A 19,296-nucleotide genomic window follows, 5' to 3' on the forward strand; every position below is an offset into this window, starting at 1 on the left:
ATAAAGAATGTATGTAGAACCTGCTTTTGTTGAAAACTTTAAGAAGCTACAGGAACAGGAAGGGGTTTTGCTAACAGTTTTCAAGACAGCGTTCCACTCAGCCCTGTGTTACAGCAGACGCATTTGCCACCAGATAGCCAGGAAAGCCTCAACCTGCTGGGCCCTGCAAGCAGCTTGTGCTCACGAGCATTGATTTCCATTGTCTCTGGCAACCTTAATCCGAACCCAATCTTACCTCCTTCTATTCAGCCTGAAAGAAGAATAACATGCCAGTCAGTTTTACTGCCTATACACAGAAGGCATGATTGACAGAAGCCAGCACCACTTTCCAACAAAACAGTATTTTTATAGCAACTTGCTGAAACCACTTATGTGCTAATAAAACTGGGAATTTATTTAAAGAAAAGATACTCCTGAAGATTGTGTCTGCATTGATTTTCTACCTTGTCCCATTTCCTTTATTTACATCTGGATAAAATAAAAAGGTTTACTTTATTTACATCTGGAGAAAATAAAAAACAACCCATTTTGTATGTGAATGTAATGCTCTTCATAACGAGGCTTCTTGCTTTAGGAAATTTGATCTTTGTTCTCCTGGACACATTCTCTGTTCTTTCCTCTATTCTTTCTCACACATACTATCTGACAGAGAAATTGCACTATGATGCCTTTTCATAAGCCTTATTTTTCTTACCACTAAACGATCATCAGAGAGAAGTTACGCTGCAGTAGCCTGGGTTGGTTTGTGAGGATGGCTTTTAACTAAGGAAGGAATGATACCTAGTGTTACAAGGCAGTTATCTAGTTCTTGAGCGTATGAAACACTACCAGACCTCTTCATTTTAGGAAAAGAACATTCTTCTTATGCCTTTTTCATCGCCTGCTCTCACATCAGTTTTAAAGCATTTTATTATGGACTGGTTGTTTGCAAACACTGAGACTCGTATAACTTCGTTTGCATGGACAGGGCCATTGAAGCTGGAACAAAACCCGTGCCTATGATGTTCATCATCTGTTTGTCAGAGGCTTTGGCCTCCTGCTCACACGGGGATGTCTGGTAGATACACTTGCTTCATTTGAAAGCCTTAATATGGCATTTAAAAGCAAATTCACATGCGCATATAAATCTTGCATGGGTTTCCATTCCTACCGACGGTTTGTTTCTAGATATGGTAAAGCTATTTGCCGCCCTCGGGCCTGGAGCGTCGCCCCTTCAGCGGTCCGCCTCACCGCTCCCCTCCATTACGTGTTTTGGGGACAGGCGGGTATTTTTAGGCACTGCGGAGGGACAGGCCTGAGGAGGAGCTCGCTCTCACCCCACGGCGGACCTCTGCGAGGCGCCCCTCCGGCTGCCCTTTACGGGCAATGGAAAAATCCAGCCGCTGTCGGGAGGTGATTCACCTCCCCACGCCCCTTCTCAGCCTCGCAGGCCGGCCTGCCCCGGAGCGAGGAGGCCGCCGGCGCCCACAGAGCCGCAGGCAGAGCACATACACTTACACCGCTGCTCCCGTGCCCCTGCGGCCACTCATGTAGGAGCGAACCGAACCAGACCGCCCCTGCCCGACGGAGCACCCAGACGAGGCGCCACCGCCGCCACCCCTCCCCGCTCCGCCGCACGCCCCGCCCCCTCAGGTCCCGCCCCTCCCCCCGCGTCCGCCCCTCCCATTGGCGGCGGGGGCCGTGCGCGTGACCGAGCGGCGTGTGACGTAGGAGGAAGAAGACGCCATTAGGGGGAGCGGGGTTGTCGGTTGAAGGGAACGTTGTGTCTGTCGGCGTCTCTCCCCTCAGCCTCCCCCGCGCCGCCCCGGGGTCTCGGCGGCACCGTCCCCTCTCGCTCCCGCCCGGCGAGTTCACCCTTCCGCTCCCCCACGGGTGCCTGTTCCGGTGGGCGGCGGTGAGGGTTGGTGGTGGTGGCGGCGGCGGCGGCGACGACAGCGGCGCGTCGCGGTGCGGACCGTTGATGTGAGGCGGCGGCGGGGCGCGGATGGCGGCGGGAGCCGGGGCGGCGGCCGGGGGCCGCAGCTTCTCCTTCAAGGTGGTGCTGCTCGGGGAGGGCTGCGTGGGGAAGACCTCCCTGGTGCTGCGCTACTGCGAAAACAAGTTCAACGACAAGCACATCACCACCCTGCAGGTGCGGGCCGCGACGGCGCCGGGGGCGGGCGGGGAGCCCCTGTCCGGAGCTACCGGGCCAGGCCGAGGGGGTGGGGGACGGTGGAGGGGGGGGGGTCTGCTGCTCTTTTCCCCTTCCTTTGCCCACCTCCTAGGGTTTCTGGCTGGTGCCAGCCCGCCCCCGGTCGCCCTGTGGCGCTCACCGGCCTGCCCCTTCCGCTCTGGGGTTCGTGGAGTGTCGCTCCGTAAACCCGCACTAGGGTTTCGGTGCTTGCCCTCCTTTTTTACTGCTTAACGGAGGCTGGAGTGACCGCTGCCGCGCTTTAAATGGTGGCCGTTTGCTGGAAGCTAATTTTCTGGTTCTTTTCACGCCTCAGACTTAAGCTTTTAGTACTTAAAGGCCTTGTTTCTATTCTCAATACTAGCTGTTCGGGGTTTTTTTGCCAGTTATGCATATGAATGTCTTTATTTGAATCTTGGGCAGTGTGATTTGAAAGTAATGTTATTGTAATCATTGGTAGTGGACTGATGACTAAGTGTTTCGGGTGTGCTGTGTTCCTGTTAATTATAGTCTTCCTCCTGTTCTCGAATCCTAACACTGAAACTACCTAAATACCACTGTTCAAAGAGAACAGCTTTCACAAAATGGTTTATGAGATTAAGGCTTATGATTTAATAAGAGAAAAGATTCTTAAGGCTTACTTGCTTGTCACATTATCTCCCTGAATTTTGGCCCAATTCTCAGTAGTACTGTCTGCTAACTTATAAAGAACTAAACAGTGATGTTCCACTTGTGAATGTGTGATGGTGTCTGCGTGAAAGCAATGTTTGTTCATTACCTATTAGTGTTGAATGGCATGTATGCCATGGTATCAAGTAAAATGCCTATATTGTATATAGTCTCAGAAAAGATATTTTAAACATTTTGTGGGTTGTATGTTAAGTCTTTTCGGATGTCTCTGCTTGCTTAACCTTTTTATTTGCATCTATTTGCGGGTGTTTATTTGCCTCTAATTATTTACACCAGTTGCACAGCATCTTTCTTGGCAGTCATGAAAAGTATTGTTTTAGCACTGTACTGTTCTGAATGCTTTTTTTTTTTGTGAATAAAGAAACAAACCTGCCACCATGTGGGTCACTAGTGGGTTTTTAACTAATTTTGAGGTTCTGTGAAGTACAGAATAAATAGTAGATGATGCCGCAGTAGAGCCCTAGGGTAGTTTGCACACTATTCCTGTGCGTTTAGGGGGAAATTCTTGTGGGTTGAGTATCTCGGAAGTATCTAATAGTGAAACTGTCCCTTAAAACCAAAGAAATGTTAGAGAAGTACTAGAAACAATACAGTGAATGTTTCATAAACAGATACAGTTGCTCCACTTTTGCTATAAAGAGCCAAAAAGAACATGTTTTAAACGTAGTTGCCTTATGTTCATACTCTGCTGTTAGATGAATCTATTGGTGGGTTTACTAGTGTGGTATTTTATGGCAAGCGGATTGTAGCTCCAGTTGCCATAGAGGTAATTGATATTTGTTACCTACAGAAATGACTAGTAGCTTGTAAGCATCAGAGTTGCAGTTGTAATTTTCAGCTGAAGTGTAGCATTGAGCAAACAATCAGTGCATCAAAATGATCATGTATAGCTGAATTCTGATACCACATGTAGATAGAGTAGAGCTGAGTAGTCATGTGATGCAGCTGGGTGGGTTTTTTGTCAATAATGTTCTTTAAATCTGTAGTAGAAAACCTGAAATCAGAAGCAAAAAGTGAGTTGGAATACAGACTCTAGTCACAGATGTCATAAAATGGACCTTCAAATGGCTCCAGAATGTAGACAGTGAAATGTTTCCAGATACTATGGCTTGAGAGCTTTTGGGTTTGAATGTCTGGAGGGCTGTGTGTGTGCTTGTACAGGAGTGGAAGCACATGCTTACACTTGATACTGAGATTTTGTTTCTCCACTGTGATTACGTTTCTGGTTGGTACCTGTATCTTTTAACTGACTGCACTGTGTTTCTCAACTCACTTGCTTTTCTGTTCTGAGCCTCCTTAGCCACATATACATCTTATTGATTGTAAAATATAATGTTAATTGCTGTTGAATCTTGCTGTACGTCATGTGCACTTATGAAGTGTTACCTTTATTATTCTTGTTTTCCTACATCTTACTGTTCTAGAAGAAAGTTTTAGTTAGCTCTTCCACTAGCAAATCCAAACATCCCTTAAAAAATAAGATGAGAAGCTAGGATATCTGATTAAGCAGTGAAGCGACTTTTTTTTTTTTTTTTCTTTAAAGACTTAATCTAATAAGGTGGCCTTGTCTTATGACATCAGTTCAAAGTATGGCAGCAACTTACTTTTGTTCCAATAAAGCCGGAATTAGATAAATACTACTTCTGGTTCGGCAAAGGAGCCACGGTGATGAATCATATGAAAAGACCACTAGATACTGACACAAGAGCTCTCCATCCACAGTGATCCCTGATTTAGAAAAACAGAAAGTACTATGTAGTGCTCTATTTCAATATGGTTGCAACAAAAAGGATGAGATTGTAGCCTTCTCAAAACTTTATTTAGTGATGTTGGCTGGTGTTTCCTGCAATGAGCCTGATGATGGGAGGAGAGCACAGGAAGTCTTTAAATTAGTCAGTGTGAATTTTCATCTAATGTATATCTATGCTTTCCTATCTGAATTCTAATACTTGTGTTATTCTATTGTGAAGTTAACCTGTGTACACCCAAATAGGAGAGTTTCTCTTGTGCTACTAACAGAAGGCTTTTAGTGAAAGGGAGCTGTTTCTCTTCTCTTCTACCCACCCCCCTCCTCTCTTCCCTAAATGCTAGCTAGAGGGGAAATGGTGAACTGAAACTTCGTTTGAGGTTAGGAGGCTGCTGGGATGTGTTACTGTAGTTAGCATCAAGTCATGTACCCAAGATACTGATGACCTGCACATTGAAATTAAGGTAGCTACTGATTCACATAAGAAAACGTTTACCTAGAATAATGTGAAAAATCTGATGCAGAAAGGTAGGGTTTTTTGCAAGCATTGAATACAATCCATAACCTGTGGTCAAACCTGGTAGGACAGTTAGAATTAGTTCCCACTGATTGAAATATCGAGGCCAGTGCTTTTGTCTTGATAAAATGACACTAAGCTATAAATTGATAAAAGTGAACTGTGCTGGAATTACTGCAACAATAAACCTATTGTTAAACTTTTTTTTAAAACATTCTGGTAGACACTTTCTGTTAGCTAATTACTCAAGATAAATACAACTTTTGTGTACTGATCTCTCAAATGTGTGGAGGGCCGCAAAATATCAAACCCAAAAGAGCCACTGATGTGGTGCTAATCATACCATACAGATCCTTATTGCTTTGGTGGACTTGCATAACCTGGAAAAGCTGTCTTGGCTGTCTAAGGTAGCTGGGGGGGGGGGGGGGGGGGGGGGAAGACAGTACAAGGAGGTTCAGTGCTATATGCAGTGTTGGTATACCTGGCTTGTCTCTGTTGATGGTGAAACAGTCAAGGGGCAGGTGACGTACACCTGCTTTTATGCAGTGACTTTCAAGAGAATATTTTCTAGGTGTGTCTTGTGTTTACTTGGGCCCCTTTGTCAGGTCTTAACAGGTCCTGATGGACATGCAAAACTAAGCTCTTAGAAGAAAGAATTAAAAGAAAAGACTTTCTACAGACACATAAAGAGAATGGGATTTTAGCTCTTATAATTTAGCTCTTATAATAAATTTCCAGTTCTTCTAAGTGTATAAGTATTCTTCAGACCAGTCATAAGACACTAGAGCCAAAATACCAAAATTGGTAGCTTACTTCAAAGGCATGTTTGAGATTACTTATCTTGGAATTAACTGTGGTCCTATACATTTGCGGTTTTTTGAAAGTCCTAGCAAAAATGAATTGCCTTAGTAATGAAAATAATATGGAAGGAAGTTACTGATTTTAAGTTGAGTCACAACTCGGACTTAAATCTGTATTACTTAATTTGATAACTTCTTTGGAGATTAGAAAAAAATGTTGAAACCTCTTCGATGTGTAATTACCTAATACTGTCTAGGCTGTACTGATTTCAAAGGCTTTGATACTCTTGGCAGCTGACTCTTACCAGCTGACTTTTCCTAAACTATTTCAAAACAGTAGTTAAGGATCTTCCTTCCATGTTGGGATCCCCATCAAATTTCTAAAAACAACATAGTCTTGCTGTGCACCTGACTTTTTTTTTTTTTTGGTGTCTAACCTCAGAATGAGTGAAGAGTAGTAACCTTGCTCTTCCATGAGACAAATGGAACTTGAAGGTGGGGGGAGTGTGGTGGTGTTAAAAGGTAAATATTACCTGGTTTGCCTCTGGCCTGTTGTCACCGTGGCTGTAAAATACACTTTACTGATAGTAAATATGCCAAACTTACTCATACCTATTAATTCAAGAATGGAGCACGCTAACAGTATTCTTCAAGTATATGAACACAATGAACAGGAAAGAAGTATTTAATCTGGAATATAGTATTGACTGTTTCTTGCAGCATGTTCACAAAGTCGTCTGCTCATTACTAACCATGGCTACTTCAAACGAGACCCAGTCTCGTTCTCGGGTCAGCTTTTTAGACAAACTTGCTTGTAATCAAGATATCTGATACAGGATGTTCTGTCCTTTTTTGGCTAGGGGCATAAGACTTTAGGTAGGCTAAAACTTAATTACCACAAATTTATCAAGTCTTAATGCAGAGAGCAAGTACAATTGCCACAGTCTCCTGTGATTATTTTTTTTTTTTTTTTTGCAGGAGACACTTGAAAGTATGGGTCTTCTAATACTTGAGTATATAGGAAAGGAAATACTCAACTTACAGTGCTAAAAGACTGTATTGCTGTCAAAAGCTGTAGTGACCTGAAAGACTGGTGATACTTGAGTAAAACTTTTCTATGGGGATAAGACTACTTTAATATTTGCTCTTTCAGATAGTAAAGATATCTGTGCTATTAATTGGGCCAATATCATCATGGCTTTAGATATAACTTTATGGATACTGAGTTCTCTGGGTTTTGTTTTTAAATATAAATCCCGTTCCTGTGAAGGATTTTTCTGTGTTTTGGTCCAGAAATGTGATTCTCAAACACTTATGTGAAATTCATATCAACTTGATGGTCAGTGTTGTGACAAAAGCAAACAGTGCTCAGAAGAACTTTTTCTTTGAAACTTACAATAGAATATCAAGTACTGTAGTACAGCAGATCAATAAAACACTGTCAGGTAAGCTTGACTTATTGTGCCTAACCATACCTTTTCTTAATACAGCCCAAGTGTTGGTGAATTGAAACTTCTGAAATCACCTCTAAGCTTTTGGCTTTTAAACTCTGTAGTAGAACAAATTATGATATGAAGACTAGACACTGATCAGATAATCCTTAGGGACAGCTAGCTGAAAGCCATAAACTACTTTCTGCAGAGTTTTTGATTAACAAACTAGTTTTCCTGATGTTTAAGCCTTGTTGCTCTGCTGTTAAGCTGTTGGTTACAAGCTGGCTAAAGTGTTAAATACTTTTAACATGTTGTCTGGAACTTTTTCTGAAGTTGACTTATGCCACCTCACTGTAGACTGAAGGGGTAACATTAATGCTTTAGTTATGGTGAATGCAATGGTCATAGTGATTAGTTCTTTGCTATTTGCTACCTTACTTTGAATCATCTCACTTTAGGTCATACAGGTGCCAGAGTTGATGATAGGGAAGTAGCTGAAGAGCAGGAGCTGCTCTAGCAGCTGACTGTGATGACTTTAACTGTAATACAGGCACTGCTCCAGAGAGGCACTTTTGTAATGGTTTACGCTGATGAAAATTGAACTACCATGGTCTCTGGTGTGTGTACTGGTTGCTTATGTAGTTAAGCAGCAAGCTGATTTAAGCAGCTGATCTGGCCTGTGACACTTTCCATGTGCATGTGACTTTTAGTCAGTTCTGTCTGGTCAGTGCTCATACAGAGGGCTCATGTTGAGCTGCTACAGTCCAGCCTAAAATAATCTGGGATGAATGTATTGTAAGATACCACTGACTGCTTGTCAGTTTCCAAATGCAAGTTGAGGTGAAACTGAAAGGAAAACTGGGTATGATTTAAAGAAAAAGACAAAAGTTAACCCTCGGCAACTGAATTGTCTGTTAACATGTTACTGCTAGCCTTCAGAACAAGAGAAGCAGGTACCTAATGTATTAGCTCCTTCAGACCCTGTTCTAAACTAAAACTTGTATTAAACTATACTCCTTTTTAGCCACTGAATTATACACTTGGTAAGAGAGGTGGTGTTTGAAAATGTGGATCATACAGGCTTGGAGAACAGACATACTTTTGAGTTGCTGAAATTAGACTAACCTTGCATTATACTCTGGTCCTCTAAAATGTTTTACGAAGATAATGTAGTGGAATTCTTATATACAAGCTGCTCTATCTGAGGCTTTTGTTGTCCTGCTGCTTGCTTTCCTTCATATGCTAGCTGAGAAGCATATCACCGTGCCTTGAGGAACAGTGTCTGGGGGGGGGGGGAACTCTAAAACCGCAAACCCCACTACTGCCATAAAAAAGCCCTCCAAAACAGATGGGGAGAGTTGTGGGCTCACTTCAGCAAGAAAAAGGAAAAGAAACAGACAAGAAAACTTGCAGAATACCAGTGTTCTGAAAAGTTTATCAGTAAACTCAAACTATATTGTTTTGTTAGCTCAGTAGTAGTGAGCTACTTTGCCTAATTCCTGCAAATTCAAAATCCTGTTTGGCTGGTTCCTACCCATCCTTCCTGTACTCTTGTGAAATGCTTCGAGTTCAGCTTATACTTACCAGTGTTGTGAATTCAGACTCTTTCCACACAACTCTCTTATCCTTCCCAAATCATCCAAAACAGCAAAAAGATGTAGTAAATGATTGACTTAAGCCAAACTTATTTAGAATAGACTCCTGGCAAACTGTAGCAAAATGAGTAACTGGCTTAGTATTGACTCAGCCTTCTGGCTTAGAGTATTTTGATCCAGAAATCTGTCTTTTCTTGATTCAGATGTTTTTATTAGTAAATTAATCTGAAGTCAAATGAGACATTTGTATGTAAAACTTTAATCTGTTTTGCTTTCCAGGCCTCTTTTCTTACAAAGAAGCTAAATATTGGTGGGAAAAGAGTAAACCTTGCAATATGGGTATGTTTACTTTCTTGTTTTCCCTCCCTGTGCTAAATGGACTATTTTCCTGAATAATTACTGAGGCTTACTAGAACTCAAATGTCAGGCACTTCTTAAAGTAAAATTTCAAAGTATTTGGAGTTTCTTGAAGGATGGTTTGCTTTGTCTTAAATGCTAACAAGTGTAATTCAAATGCAGGATACAGCTGGTCAAGAAAGATTTCATGCATTGGGGCCGATCTACTACAGGGATTCTAATGGCGCTATTCTAGTATATGATATAACAGATGAAGACTCTTTTCAAAAGGTACTGGACAGATTTTTACCTCTGTGTGAGATGTAAACTGATTGAAAGGTAATCTGTTATATGTGTGTAAATGGGAATCTTCTGTTTTCAGCAATAGCAATACATTACATCTGCAAATTTAGACCATATAATGGAAGTATATGCCTTATTAGTATTCTTTTGAAGGCTGACTTTTTCAGTCTAGTAAAGTTCTAGCAGGGTTATTCAAAGAACACCCTAGAACTAGATGTAGAAGTTGCCTGTTACAGGTTATAAACATAAGCCAGTACTGTTGTGATAGTATGCAATATTAATCTCTAGTGTATAAAACAAATTTCTGAAAGATATTGTAACATGACCTCTTACAGATCTGAGAACTCTGAAATTGCAATATATGATAGGAAGCATTAGTTTCTCAGTGATAATAGATATTTGGGCTTCAAATCCTCATCAAAACCTGAAATTTGATGGCTAATTCTGTTACAGCAGTATTAGTTGATCAGTCTGGGCAGGTGAGTTTTTTTCCAACCCTGTGTCAAATCAATGCTATCACTCTGTAGGATGTTCCAGCTGAAAGCTGGTGGCACTCTTTCCGAAGTGTTTGTCTCTGATTAGCTTGTGGCAAAAGTAGCAGGACTTCTGTGTAGAGGAGTAAGTGTGATTGTATGGGCAAGGCTTGGGTTAGCGGTGATAGAAGTAATGTAAGGGTGTAGTTCCACAACAGCTTAAGTAATTTAAATAGCCTGATGTAGGGCAAGTAAAGCACTTGTGCTAGCAGTTAAACTCTTGTCCCCTACCTGCAGAATTGTGATGGCTTGTCAGTACCGCTTCAACTTGTGCCTTTTCATGCTGAGCCCTACTTAGTAAATTCTGTGATGTCAAAACACTTAAATTCTCAGGGGGAAAAAAAGAGGAAAGGTTAATTTGCAGAAGTTACTGCATAACTACCTCTGTGTCATGTATCTTAACTATTTTGGGGTTCTGGAAGTGATTGCTTCTCTTCTCAACATAAATTCCCTTAAAATAGCAGTCCCTAAGTCACTGCAGTGATCGTAAAACTTCAAAGCATGACGGTTGGTAACAGATACCTTACCATCAGCTAACTTGACGTTCTTGTCCCATCTGTTCTCTCAGGAAACAAACATTTGTTATAATCTAACCTGAACAACTCAGTTTATGTACCTCTAACTTTGAAGTACCATTTGTGATCTGTCAGTAAGTGCCTGTTGATACGATCTCTTGCCTGACCTAAAGTGGCCAATGCAGTGAACTTGTTCTTTGGAGTGGGGCTAACACCAGTATGGGGAGTTGTATTTCTGGAGTAATTGAACCATTTTACTTAAATCATTGGCTCTTAATTTCAACTGCAAAGTAAAACCTGCTGAACAAGGGCTGTGGGTTGTTATCTAAAGAATACTTTGTCTATGTTGATCTAAACCTGTTTGTTTCAAGTTTAGAGTAAACAGTTAATAAAAGAAATCAGTCAGTTCCACAGTGCTTGAGCTAGTAGTAGATCAAGTGAAAATAAACTTACTCTGTTCTTTTTGCAGGTAAAAAACTGGGTTAAGGAATTAAGAAAAATGTTGGGAAATGAAATCTGTTTATGTATAGTAGGTAAGTCTTTTTTTGACATGTGATTCCAATGACTACCTGAATCAGAGATGCTTCTTTTGATTAATAGCACCTTCCAAACACTGCTTGGACAGCTTGTACATGTGAAGGAGTAAATGATATTGATATTTAATTCGTTTTGATTTTTTAATTGATATTTAAAATTCAGTTGGAGCTAGAATTTTCCAGGAGATCACATTAAGGAAAATAAGAGTTAGCTTGGTGTATCATTAAACAACTTGTTTTTCCATGTCAGATGTGTGTGGTACAGATACCCACAGACTGTAGTTTAACAAAGAGAAATGAAACCTAAATCTCAAATGTGTCAAACCCTTCTTGTACGCACTCAAACATCATGTTCTTTACTGTTGTTAGTGGCATAGACTGGATGCTTGTCTGTTTTCATAATCAAGTGCTTGGGGGGGTGGAATGAGTCTTAAGGCTTGGATATTTCAATGCAAACAATGCAGCAGAAATACTGGGTTTACATTTAAAATAGTATCTAGTGATTAGAACATGTTCAGGAGGATACATGTATGGATAATTTACAAAAACTACTTCTGCAGCACAGATAAGCTGCCTGATAAATTACAAAAGAAAAGCAGAAGGCTGAATTAGTGGCTTATATGTAAGTTTTTAGCTATCCTGATCTCTACAAAAGTAGAACTTCATCTTCATTGCCTGTTGTGTGAAAGGGGATTCTTAAATCATATTGTTGTGCTCCAAATTGAGACCTGTGTAAGACTTGTTCTTTACTGGGACAGCTTGTAAGAAAATAATGGGGTACAATGATTACATGACTGCTTTCTTTTGGTTAACTTTGGAGTACGAAGACTTGAAAGATTAACTTGTTTCCAACAGGTAACAAAATAGACTTGGAAAAAGAGAGACATGTTTCAGTGCAAGAAGCAGAAACGTAAGTAACACTAATTATTACTAGAAACAGTCATTGCAGAATTATGCTGGAGTAATAAACTTGTGATGCTGTTAACAAATGGCAGGCATAAACTAGCAGTGCCTAGCTGGCTGCTGTGTTACGTGTTCTGTTGATATGAGTCCCAGAATATCCTTACTGACCAAAGTGTGTAACTTGAGAGTTGTACGTAATTAAAGTCAACATTTGCAGTTTAAATTAATTTCTAGACATGAAACTTTCATTATTTCATCTAGTGTTTTTCATGAATCGTGGCAGTTTTAACCACATAATTCCCTTTTTACATTAAATCAGCATGCGTAGATTAACTCTGAACTCTTGTGACCATCTTTTTTCTTCATGTAAAGTGTCTTGGAAGGGTTGAGTCCTTCAGTACAATGAAGTTCTGTATCTGCATTCCTACAGGTATGCTGAATCTGTTGGAGCAAAACATTATCATACTTCAGCTAAACAGAACAAAGGAATTGAAGAACTGTTTCTTGACCTTTGTAAAAGTAGGTATTCTCTAGTTTGGTAAAGAGCTCATTCACAAAATGCTCAAGGCTTCAGGATGCCTAAAACCATATAGAAAAGCTTTAATGTAAACTATTACTAAGAACTGACTTCATCTGAGTCTGCTTCAAACCACCTGTGTATTGTAACAGCTATGGAAACTTGATGTATGAATGCTTACAATATTGCAAATTCATGCTCTACTTCAAAAATGTCTTTTTGTCACTCTGTTGGGCCACTCACTGCCGTTTCACTCGGCATGCACAAATAGTAACTTCAAATCAAACTTCATGTGACTGGTCTTGCTATTGGCTGCTTCAAATGCTCTGTTTCGGCCTCTTTCAAAAATCTTCTCAAATGATGTCTATTACAAATCATAAACTCAGGATTGTAATGATGCAGATTTTACACAGCAGTCTATGCAGATGGTAAAGATGATGGAATGTAGGATAAAAATGTTGTAACACAGGGAAGCTGTACTAATTGCTGTGTTCTTAGAAGAATTTCAGGAAAACTTCACCTGTGTATCTGTAGGGTAGGCTGGTTTTTTTAGTTTTTTTTTTTTTTGTGAGGGTGGGGTAGTATGTGTGGTGTGTGTGTTTTTGTTTTTCTTTAACAGAATGTTTTTGATATGGGTGGGTAAATCTAGCTTTTTGAAGTCACTAGCTCCAAAACATCTGTGTGTCTAAGGTCTCCCTTAGTCAACAGGAGCTGCTGGATGTTTGGTGCTTTAGGAAGAAGATTTAAGTATGTTCTTGCAGCTATGCTGTGTGATACCAGAGTACTTAGTTCTGCATAATAAATAGGAGAACCAGTCTTGCTGAACTTTCTCTCTGTGCCTATAACTCAAGTAGATTCAGATCTCAAAGTCTTGTGTGAAAATGCACTGGAATGTCATCTAATACATTTCTTCCTTTACAGGAATGATAGAAACTGCTCAAGTGGATGAAAGAGCAAGAGGCAATGGTTCCAGTCAGTCAGGAGCAGCAAGGCGAGGTGTACAGATCATTGATGATGAGCCACAAGTACAGAGCACTGGAGGGTGCTGTTCTTCTGGATAACTATAAAACTGTGCATCACTGCCCTCTCAATATGAAGACTGCCATATTCCAAGTCACGCATTCTTTACCAATGGAGTAATAGAATTAACAGTATTTAAAAATAATCACATGTAACACTGCAGAGACCTTAAGTGCTAAACTAGTGGCGTCTGTGACCAGAGAATTGGCATTTTCTACAGTGGTTAACAAAGCAATTACCAATGGCCTTTTTACATATTTTTCTTTAATGAGGAATAATATGCATGTAGAAAAGACCTACTTAAAGGCTTCATTTATATTCTTTTAAATCAGATCATTATTTAATAACTTATATACATTGTTGTTGGAATGATATATGTTTTTGCAGCTCTTTGTATTTTGTGGTAGATTGAATTGTATCACTTCTAAAATGCAAATTGATTTTTTTTTTTTAAATTAGCAGATATCTGAAGTAATATTTTTGCAGGGCCTCTAAAAGCCTATAACTGTCAACTACTTTGATATATTCTGTTCATCCTGTATCCCAAGCTGGTAAAATACATTGTAAATTACATATTAAATATTTTATCTGCTTCTACAATTGCAGGTGCAGAAATATGTACATCAGTCTTGTCAGTGATTGTGAAGTGACTAAGTCAGTGAAAGATGCAAGCTTTTCATGTGTATTGTTGAATTGTTCATTCTGTTCCCCCTACCTTGAAAACAGCTTTTTTGGTACATTCATAGCTACAGCATTTTTTTAAGCCTTTTCTGTCAAGTAACAGTATTTAGAGTACCTCCTTAGTGGGAAGGGAATGCTTCATTTGACTGCTGTTTAACGTTGAGGTGTTTGACTCCCAGCTAAAACAGTTGGTGCACGCATATATCTTGCCTCTGCAGTTACTTTGGCCTCTCAGAATATCCCCAGAAAGTCTGTCTGGTAGTCAGTAAACCAGATGCATGGGAAACTCTTAAGCTGCGTTAATACATTTGTGTCCCAAGACAGCATTATAAATTATTAATGAGCATAACTTTTTTTTTTCCCCTGGTATTGCAGGGCTTGAATGAACAAATGAATTGGCATTAACTAGAGCTGCTTCTAATTTGGAGTGATGAAGTGGAAGACATGAAACTTACAAGATGTAATTGTAACTTTTGGGATACTAGACAGAATTGAACTTATTCCTGACTTGCTCTTTCTCTTGTAAAGTGTTTTGAAGCCCGTTTAAGTCTTGGGAGGAGGGTTTTCAGAAACAACATGTATAAACTACTATCACAAAGGAACACAAATGGTGGTGGCTGAAACTTCAAAATGTTTTGTGCTCTGACTTTTTTTTTTTTTTTTACTTTAAGTTGTCATGCTTGGAAAAACAGTAAAGGTGATGTCTATGACAAAATAGAATATTCCTTGGCCTTCCTTTTTCTGAAGGGTAGAATTAGTATTGCATATGAATGCATTGAATGGTGTGGGTATATTTTGATGCAGAAAAGGGGTAACAGTAACTAATCAGTCCGCGTAAGAGAAGTGTGCTGTCTCAATATGATTTTTATTTTCTCTGAAATAATAGATGGCTTTGATACAGACTGGTCCTGGTGCACTCTTTCCCTTTCTGTCTAAACTGTGGTGTAGATGCTTTCTCTTAAACTACCATTGCTGTGCTCTTCTGACATTGTTGTGTGTTGAACAAAGGTGACTTCTTCATGCTAGTGAAGATAAAGTTTCTTGACTGCGCATAGCTTTGGTGTGAATCAAAAATTCATGATTATATGTCTGTATATGTAGCAACACCGTTAACATTCTCATATCTAACTTAACAGTGAGCCTTGCCAAAGTTGAAAAACAGGTCAGTTTGATTTAAAACCAGTACCTTCAAATCCATACAGTTAGATGAAAGTCAGTCTTGTAAGTGGTACAATATTGATATGAGGAGTGAAACTGGTGAGACTATGTTCAAGACCAGAATCTCCTCATAAGAGTTTCAGACTTCTTTATTCAAACTTCATTTGAATCTCTGCATTTTTTGTAGAGATGGGGGGGAAAAAACAAACTCTGACAAACAACCCACCCAACCTCAACTAAACTTGATAAGTAGATGAGTCATGAGGGCTTACCTACACCAGATCCTATGTGTTCTCTCCAGAGCAGAGCTTTCTCCACTTCCTTGAAGTGGACAAATGGAATTCTGGTCTGGAAATTAATATTGGGTGTTTACCCAGGAGAATGTTATGTTTGACTACTTTGAAATAGAAGCAGTGTGTAGAATATATCTTTCTGCCTGCAGCTAAAGATATTTTTTCTTTAGTGTATTTTGTGGTAGGGGCATTCTGTGTGACTCTTGTCAATTACAAAACTAACAAAGCTGTGTTGATACTAACTCTTAAGTCTCTTACAAAACTGAAACTATTACTACAGAAAACCTAGGTGGGGTAAGGAAGCTGACAATTTTGTATGATTAAGAAAGGTTCTGGTTGCTGTTGGCAAAATACTTTAAAAAAAAAAAAAAAATTCTCAGAAGTTACTTTTCTTAAGCTACAGCATGAAAAACACTCCGGAAACCTTCCGGTCTAAGCTGCAGTTTGATTGGACTTTATTTATGGAACTTAAAACCTGTGCTTAGCAGGGTATCATTATATTACCTTTCAAAAGAACTATAGCTTCATGAAGTCAGGGAAGTTGATTTCCAAGACACAAGTAAAAACATTATGGATTGCTTAGACTGATTATCATAAGACTTCAGCTATTCACTGTTAGCAGCCAAAATACAACAGTTCGAGGAAAAATCACCTGTATTGAAGATATCTAGAGTGTTCTTTGCATTAAATATATATGGGAAAGCACAGATAGCTTAATTTTCTGTATTTGGTCAGGATCTTACTCAGTAACCTGGTATTACTACTGTGTGGTTTGGTTTTCAGGACCCTTGTGTTTGCTGGGATCTGTTTAGATTGTCTGGTTTCTGTGTGTTAAGGAAAACTGTTTTCTTGTTGCTAACTGCTGTTGCTGAAAACTAGTAAGCTATTTTTTCAGTCTTCTGAGAACAGTGCAAGAGAACAACTACATCTGTCTTTAGAAAGTACCTCTATTGACTGGTATTTTCTACCCTGCAGACACCTGCTACAGCATGTAAGTCAATGTTGGGCGCGCTTCCTCAGAGTAAATCTTGACAAACATCAGTAAGTTAGACCTTTTCTATTATGGTATATGAGTACAAATATCTTTCTAAACCAACTTTAAGTACTTGCTCACAGATTTGATGCTGCTGCTATGAATACTTAAGCTACCTATGAAACTATCACCTGCTGAAATAAAATCTAACAAGCCAAAGTCCAAAAACCTCAATGCAGCAGTGTGTATATATTTGGAGTTCTTCATGGACACTGTGTTATTGCACTTAGGCTATAGTTCAAAAGTTATAAAAGACCAGATAGACTGATTCAGACAAGGAAACTCATAAATTCAGATGTGTAGTACTTAGAGATGAGTGTAACTAGCTGTAAAGGTTGGAGATGATGACTTTGATTTGCAGTAAACTCGCATATGGTTCCAAGATGGGGACGTGCAATGTTCAGATGAACTGCATTGGTTGGTCTCTTGAGGCAATTAAGTAATTGAGTGTTGCCTTTAATACATGCTTTTCAGTGCTCACACATTATGGACAGGCACTCTTGCTTACTACCACATTAAAAGTATTTCTTAGCCCTCTTTATCCTGCCACTTTTTATTGTTCTAGGTGTTTAGCTGGTATCTCTGCCTACCGCTGTTGCAGAAACCTAGTAATTCAACTTTTACTTTAGATTCCAGATGAAAAAAGCTTTGCAGAAAGGTTTGAGGTCACAGAAGGTGGTTAGAGCTCAAATGGAGTTCTCTGAAAATGTTGGATGCTGCCAGAAAAAACAGTTTAAAGAAGGTAAGGGGAACAGGAGTCCTGCTTGAGGACAAATGGAGCTCAAGATTCTCAACAAGCTGAAAGCAGTTAAGTGGTATGAATGATAGAGTATGGGAATAAGAGTTGGAGCCAGCCACCTCTATTTTCCTGCCTTTTGTGGAAGAAAAAGAAGTAGAAAGAAAAAGGCAGGTAGGAAAACCTGAAGGTACTGGTAGTGGGCTGCTGAGTGAGGTGCTGAGTTAACCATTTCTTGGTGGAGTTGCTAGTGTGTCATTATCAGCAATGGTAGTTGCCTAATTTAAGACTTTTCTAAGATTACTTGCTAGGTTATTTTTCCTTCTGTGAAATACCATTTTTGCTTCACTAAAGAAAAGGCAATTAGCTTTGAACAGGTTTTCAGACACAATGCTAACCTACTTAAAACTTGACTAGAATATGCTAATTTATAAGCGTTATAGTTAACTGACTTTGTTAACCTTAGTTTGCATCAAACCTTAGGTAATTTTTTTCCTTACGAGTCAGGAAATAAATCTCTTCATGAAGTTAACTTTTACTGCAGTTGTGTTAAGGAGTTGCAGATGAAGAGAGAGATCCTTGGCACTAGTTGCTGCACAAGCTCAACAAAGAGCCCCAAAACTAGCTCGCTTTGTGCTGGGTGCTGTTGCTCATGCTACCCTTTGGGGGATTTTGCACAACACCAGGGTTTTTCCTCTATTTAGAACCAACATGTGCATCTTGGTGATACAGTCTTCTACTGAATTTAGGCTTTTTCTATCAAATAATAACAATGTATATTCTTCCCTCTTGCATTTTTGGAGCTGTTATTTGCCACTATATTGAGCAGAATGAGTTGGAGAAGCAGTTTTGAGAGTTGTGGAGAATGCAAAATGTTTCTTGTCTTGAGTTGGCTTGAAAAGTGAGAATCTATGAAACTGTCACCATTATGACAAAGGTATTATTCTGTGCAAGATAAAAGATTTTGGTTTGGAAAAAGTTCTACTGTAATCTGATTAAAATTACAAATTGTTCTACTTTCAAAAAGAAAATTTATTTGAAGCTGATCTCTTCTGGTTCTTAATGTTTTCCAAGACTTAAGTTTACCAAACAAGGCCAAAACCTTCAATTGATTAGCGTGTTCTACAACTCTAAAATAATGTCTATGACAGTAGGGAGGAGCTGTGTACTCATTTATATTCCACTGGACATTTTGGAGCTTTGATTTGTATTTATTCAATACCAGGATATTGAAAGATAAGACTGCAAAAATAACTGTTTCCACCTATTTCCACTGCTTTACACATGCAGGCAAGCAGCATGACCCAATGTAGCTGCAGAGTGAACATGAAGAGGGCTTCTGTCCCTCTTGTCCTGCTTGTTGGCTGCACTGATCCTCACTTTTAATGAATTAATTTTACAGGAAATTTTCTGTGCTGGAGATCCCCCTGTTCAAGAAAGTTCTCTGCTTGCTGCTCTAGCTCTTCTATACAGTGCTAAGTACTACAGCAGTAATACCCAGTTCCTCCCAGTTTGAGAACTCCCCCCCCCCCCATGAAGAGCTTTTCATATTTCTTGACAGGTCATTTTTATCAGTGTATCTAGTCTCAATGATCTCTTGCAAGGGCTTTAAGACTTCATTGTAGGTCACCTAGAAGCAATGCAATTTGAAAGTAATACGACAAAGGACAATGACTAACAGTGTTACAGCAATCTTCCCCAGCAATTGGTTGTATCCTGCCCCCAAACTAGTGAGGAGAGAGTATTTGAAGTTTGATGGCAAGTCCTTGCTACCTCTGGT

The 19,296-nt window shown here is 39.7% G+C and overlaps 1 protein-coding gene across 1 annotated transcript; it reads left to right on the plus strand.

Annotated features, from left to right (window-relative positions):
- The first annotated feature begins 1,727 nt into the window (after positions 1-1,727).
- On the plus strand, positions 1,728-15,723 carry RAB21 (RAB21, member RAS oncogene family). Its single transcript, XM_082498214.1, has 7 exons — positions 1,728-2,131; positions 9,232-9,291; positions 9,472-9,579; positions 11,109-11,172; positions 12,031-12,085; positions 12,509-12,597; positions 13,517-15,723. The coding sequence occupies exons 1-7, from the start codon at positions 1,985-1,987 to the stop codon at positions 13,654-13,656; spliced, it is 663 nt and encodes a 220-aa protein (XP_082354340.1). The 5' UTR covers positions 1,728-1,984; the 3' UTR covers positions 13,657-15,723.
- The last annotated feature ends 3,573 nt before the right edge of the window (positions 15,724-19,296 follow it).

Source organism: Vanellus vanellus (assembly GCF_965231255.1).
Source record: "Vanellus vanellus genome assembly, chromosome: 1".
In the NCBI taxonomy this organism is placed as follows: Eukaryota; Metazoa; Chordata; class Aves; order Charadriiformes; family Charadriidae; genus Vanellus; species Vanellus vanellus.

Bases quoted from the DNA above. Each gene is read 5' to 3' on its own strand.
- RAB21 (XM_082498214.1), top strand. From the start codon at position 1,985: ATGGCGGCGGGAGCCGGGGCGGCGGCCGGGGGCCGCAGCTTCTCCTTC. The intron at 12,086-12,508 runs GTAAGTAACACT...GCATTCCTACAG, and splicing joins TCAGTGCAAGAAGCAGAAAC to GTATGCTGAATCTGTTGGAG. The intron at 12,598-13,516 runs GTAGGTATTCTC...CTTCCTTTACAG, and splicing joins GTTTCTTGACCTTTGTAAAA to GAATGATAGAAACTGCTCAA.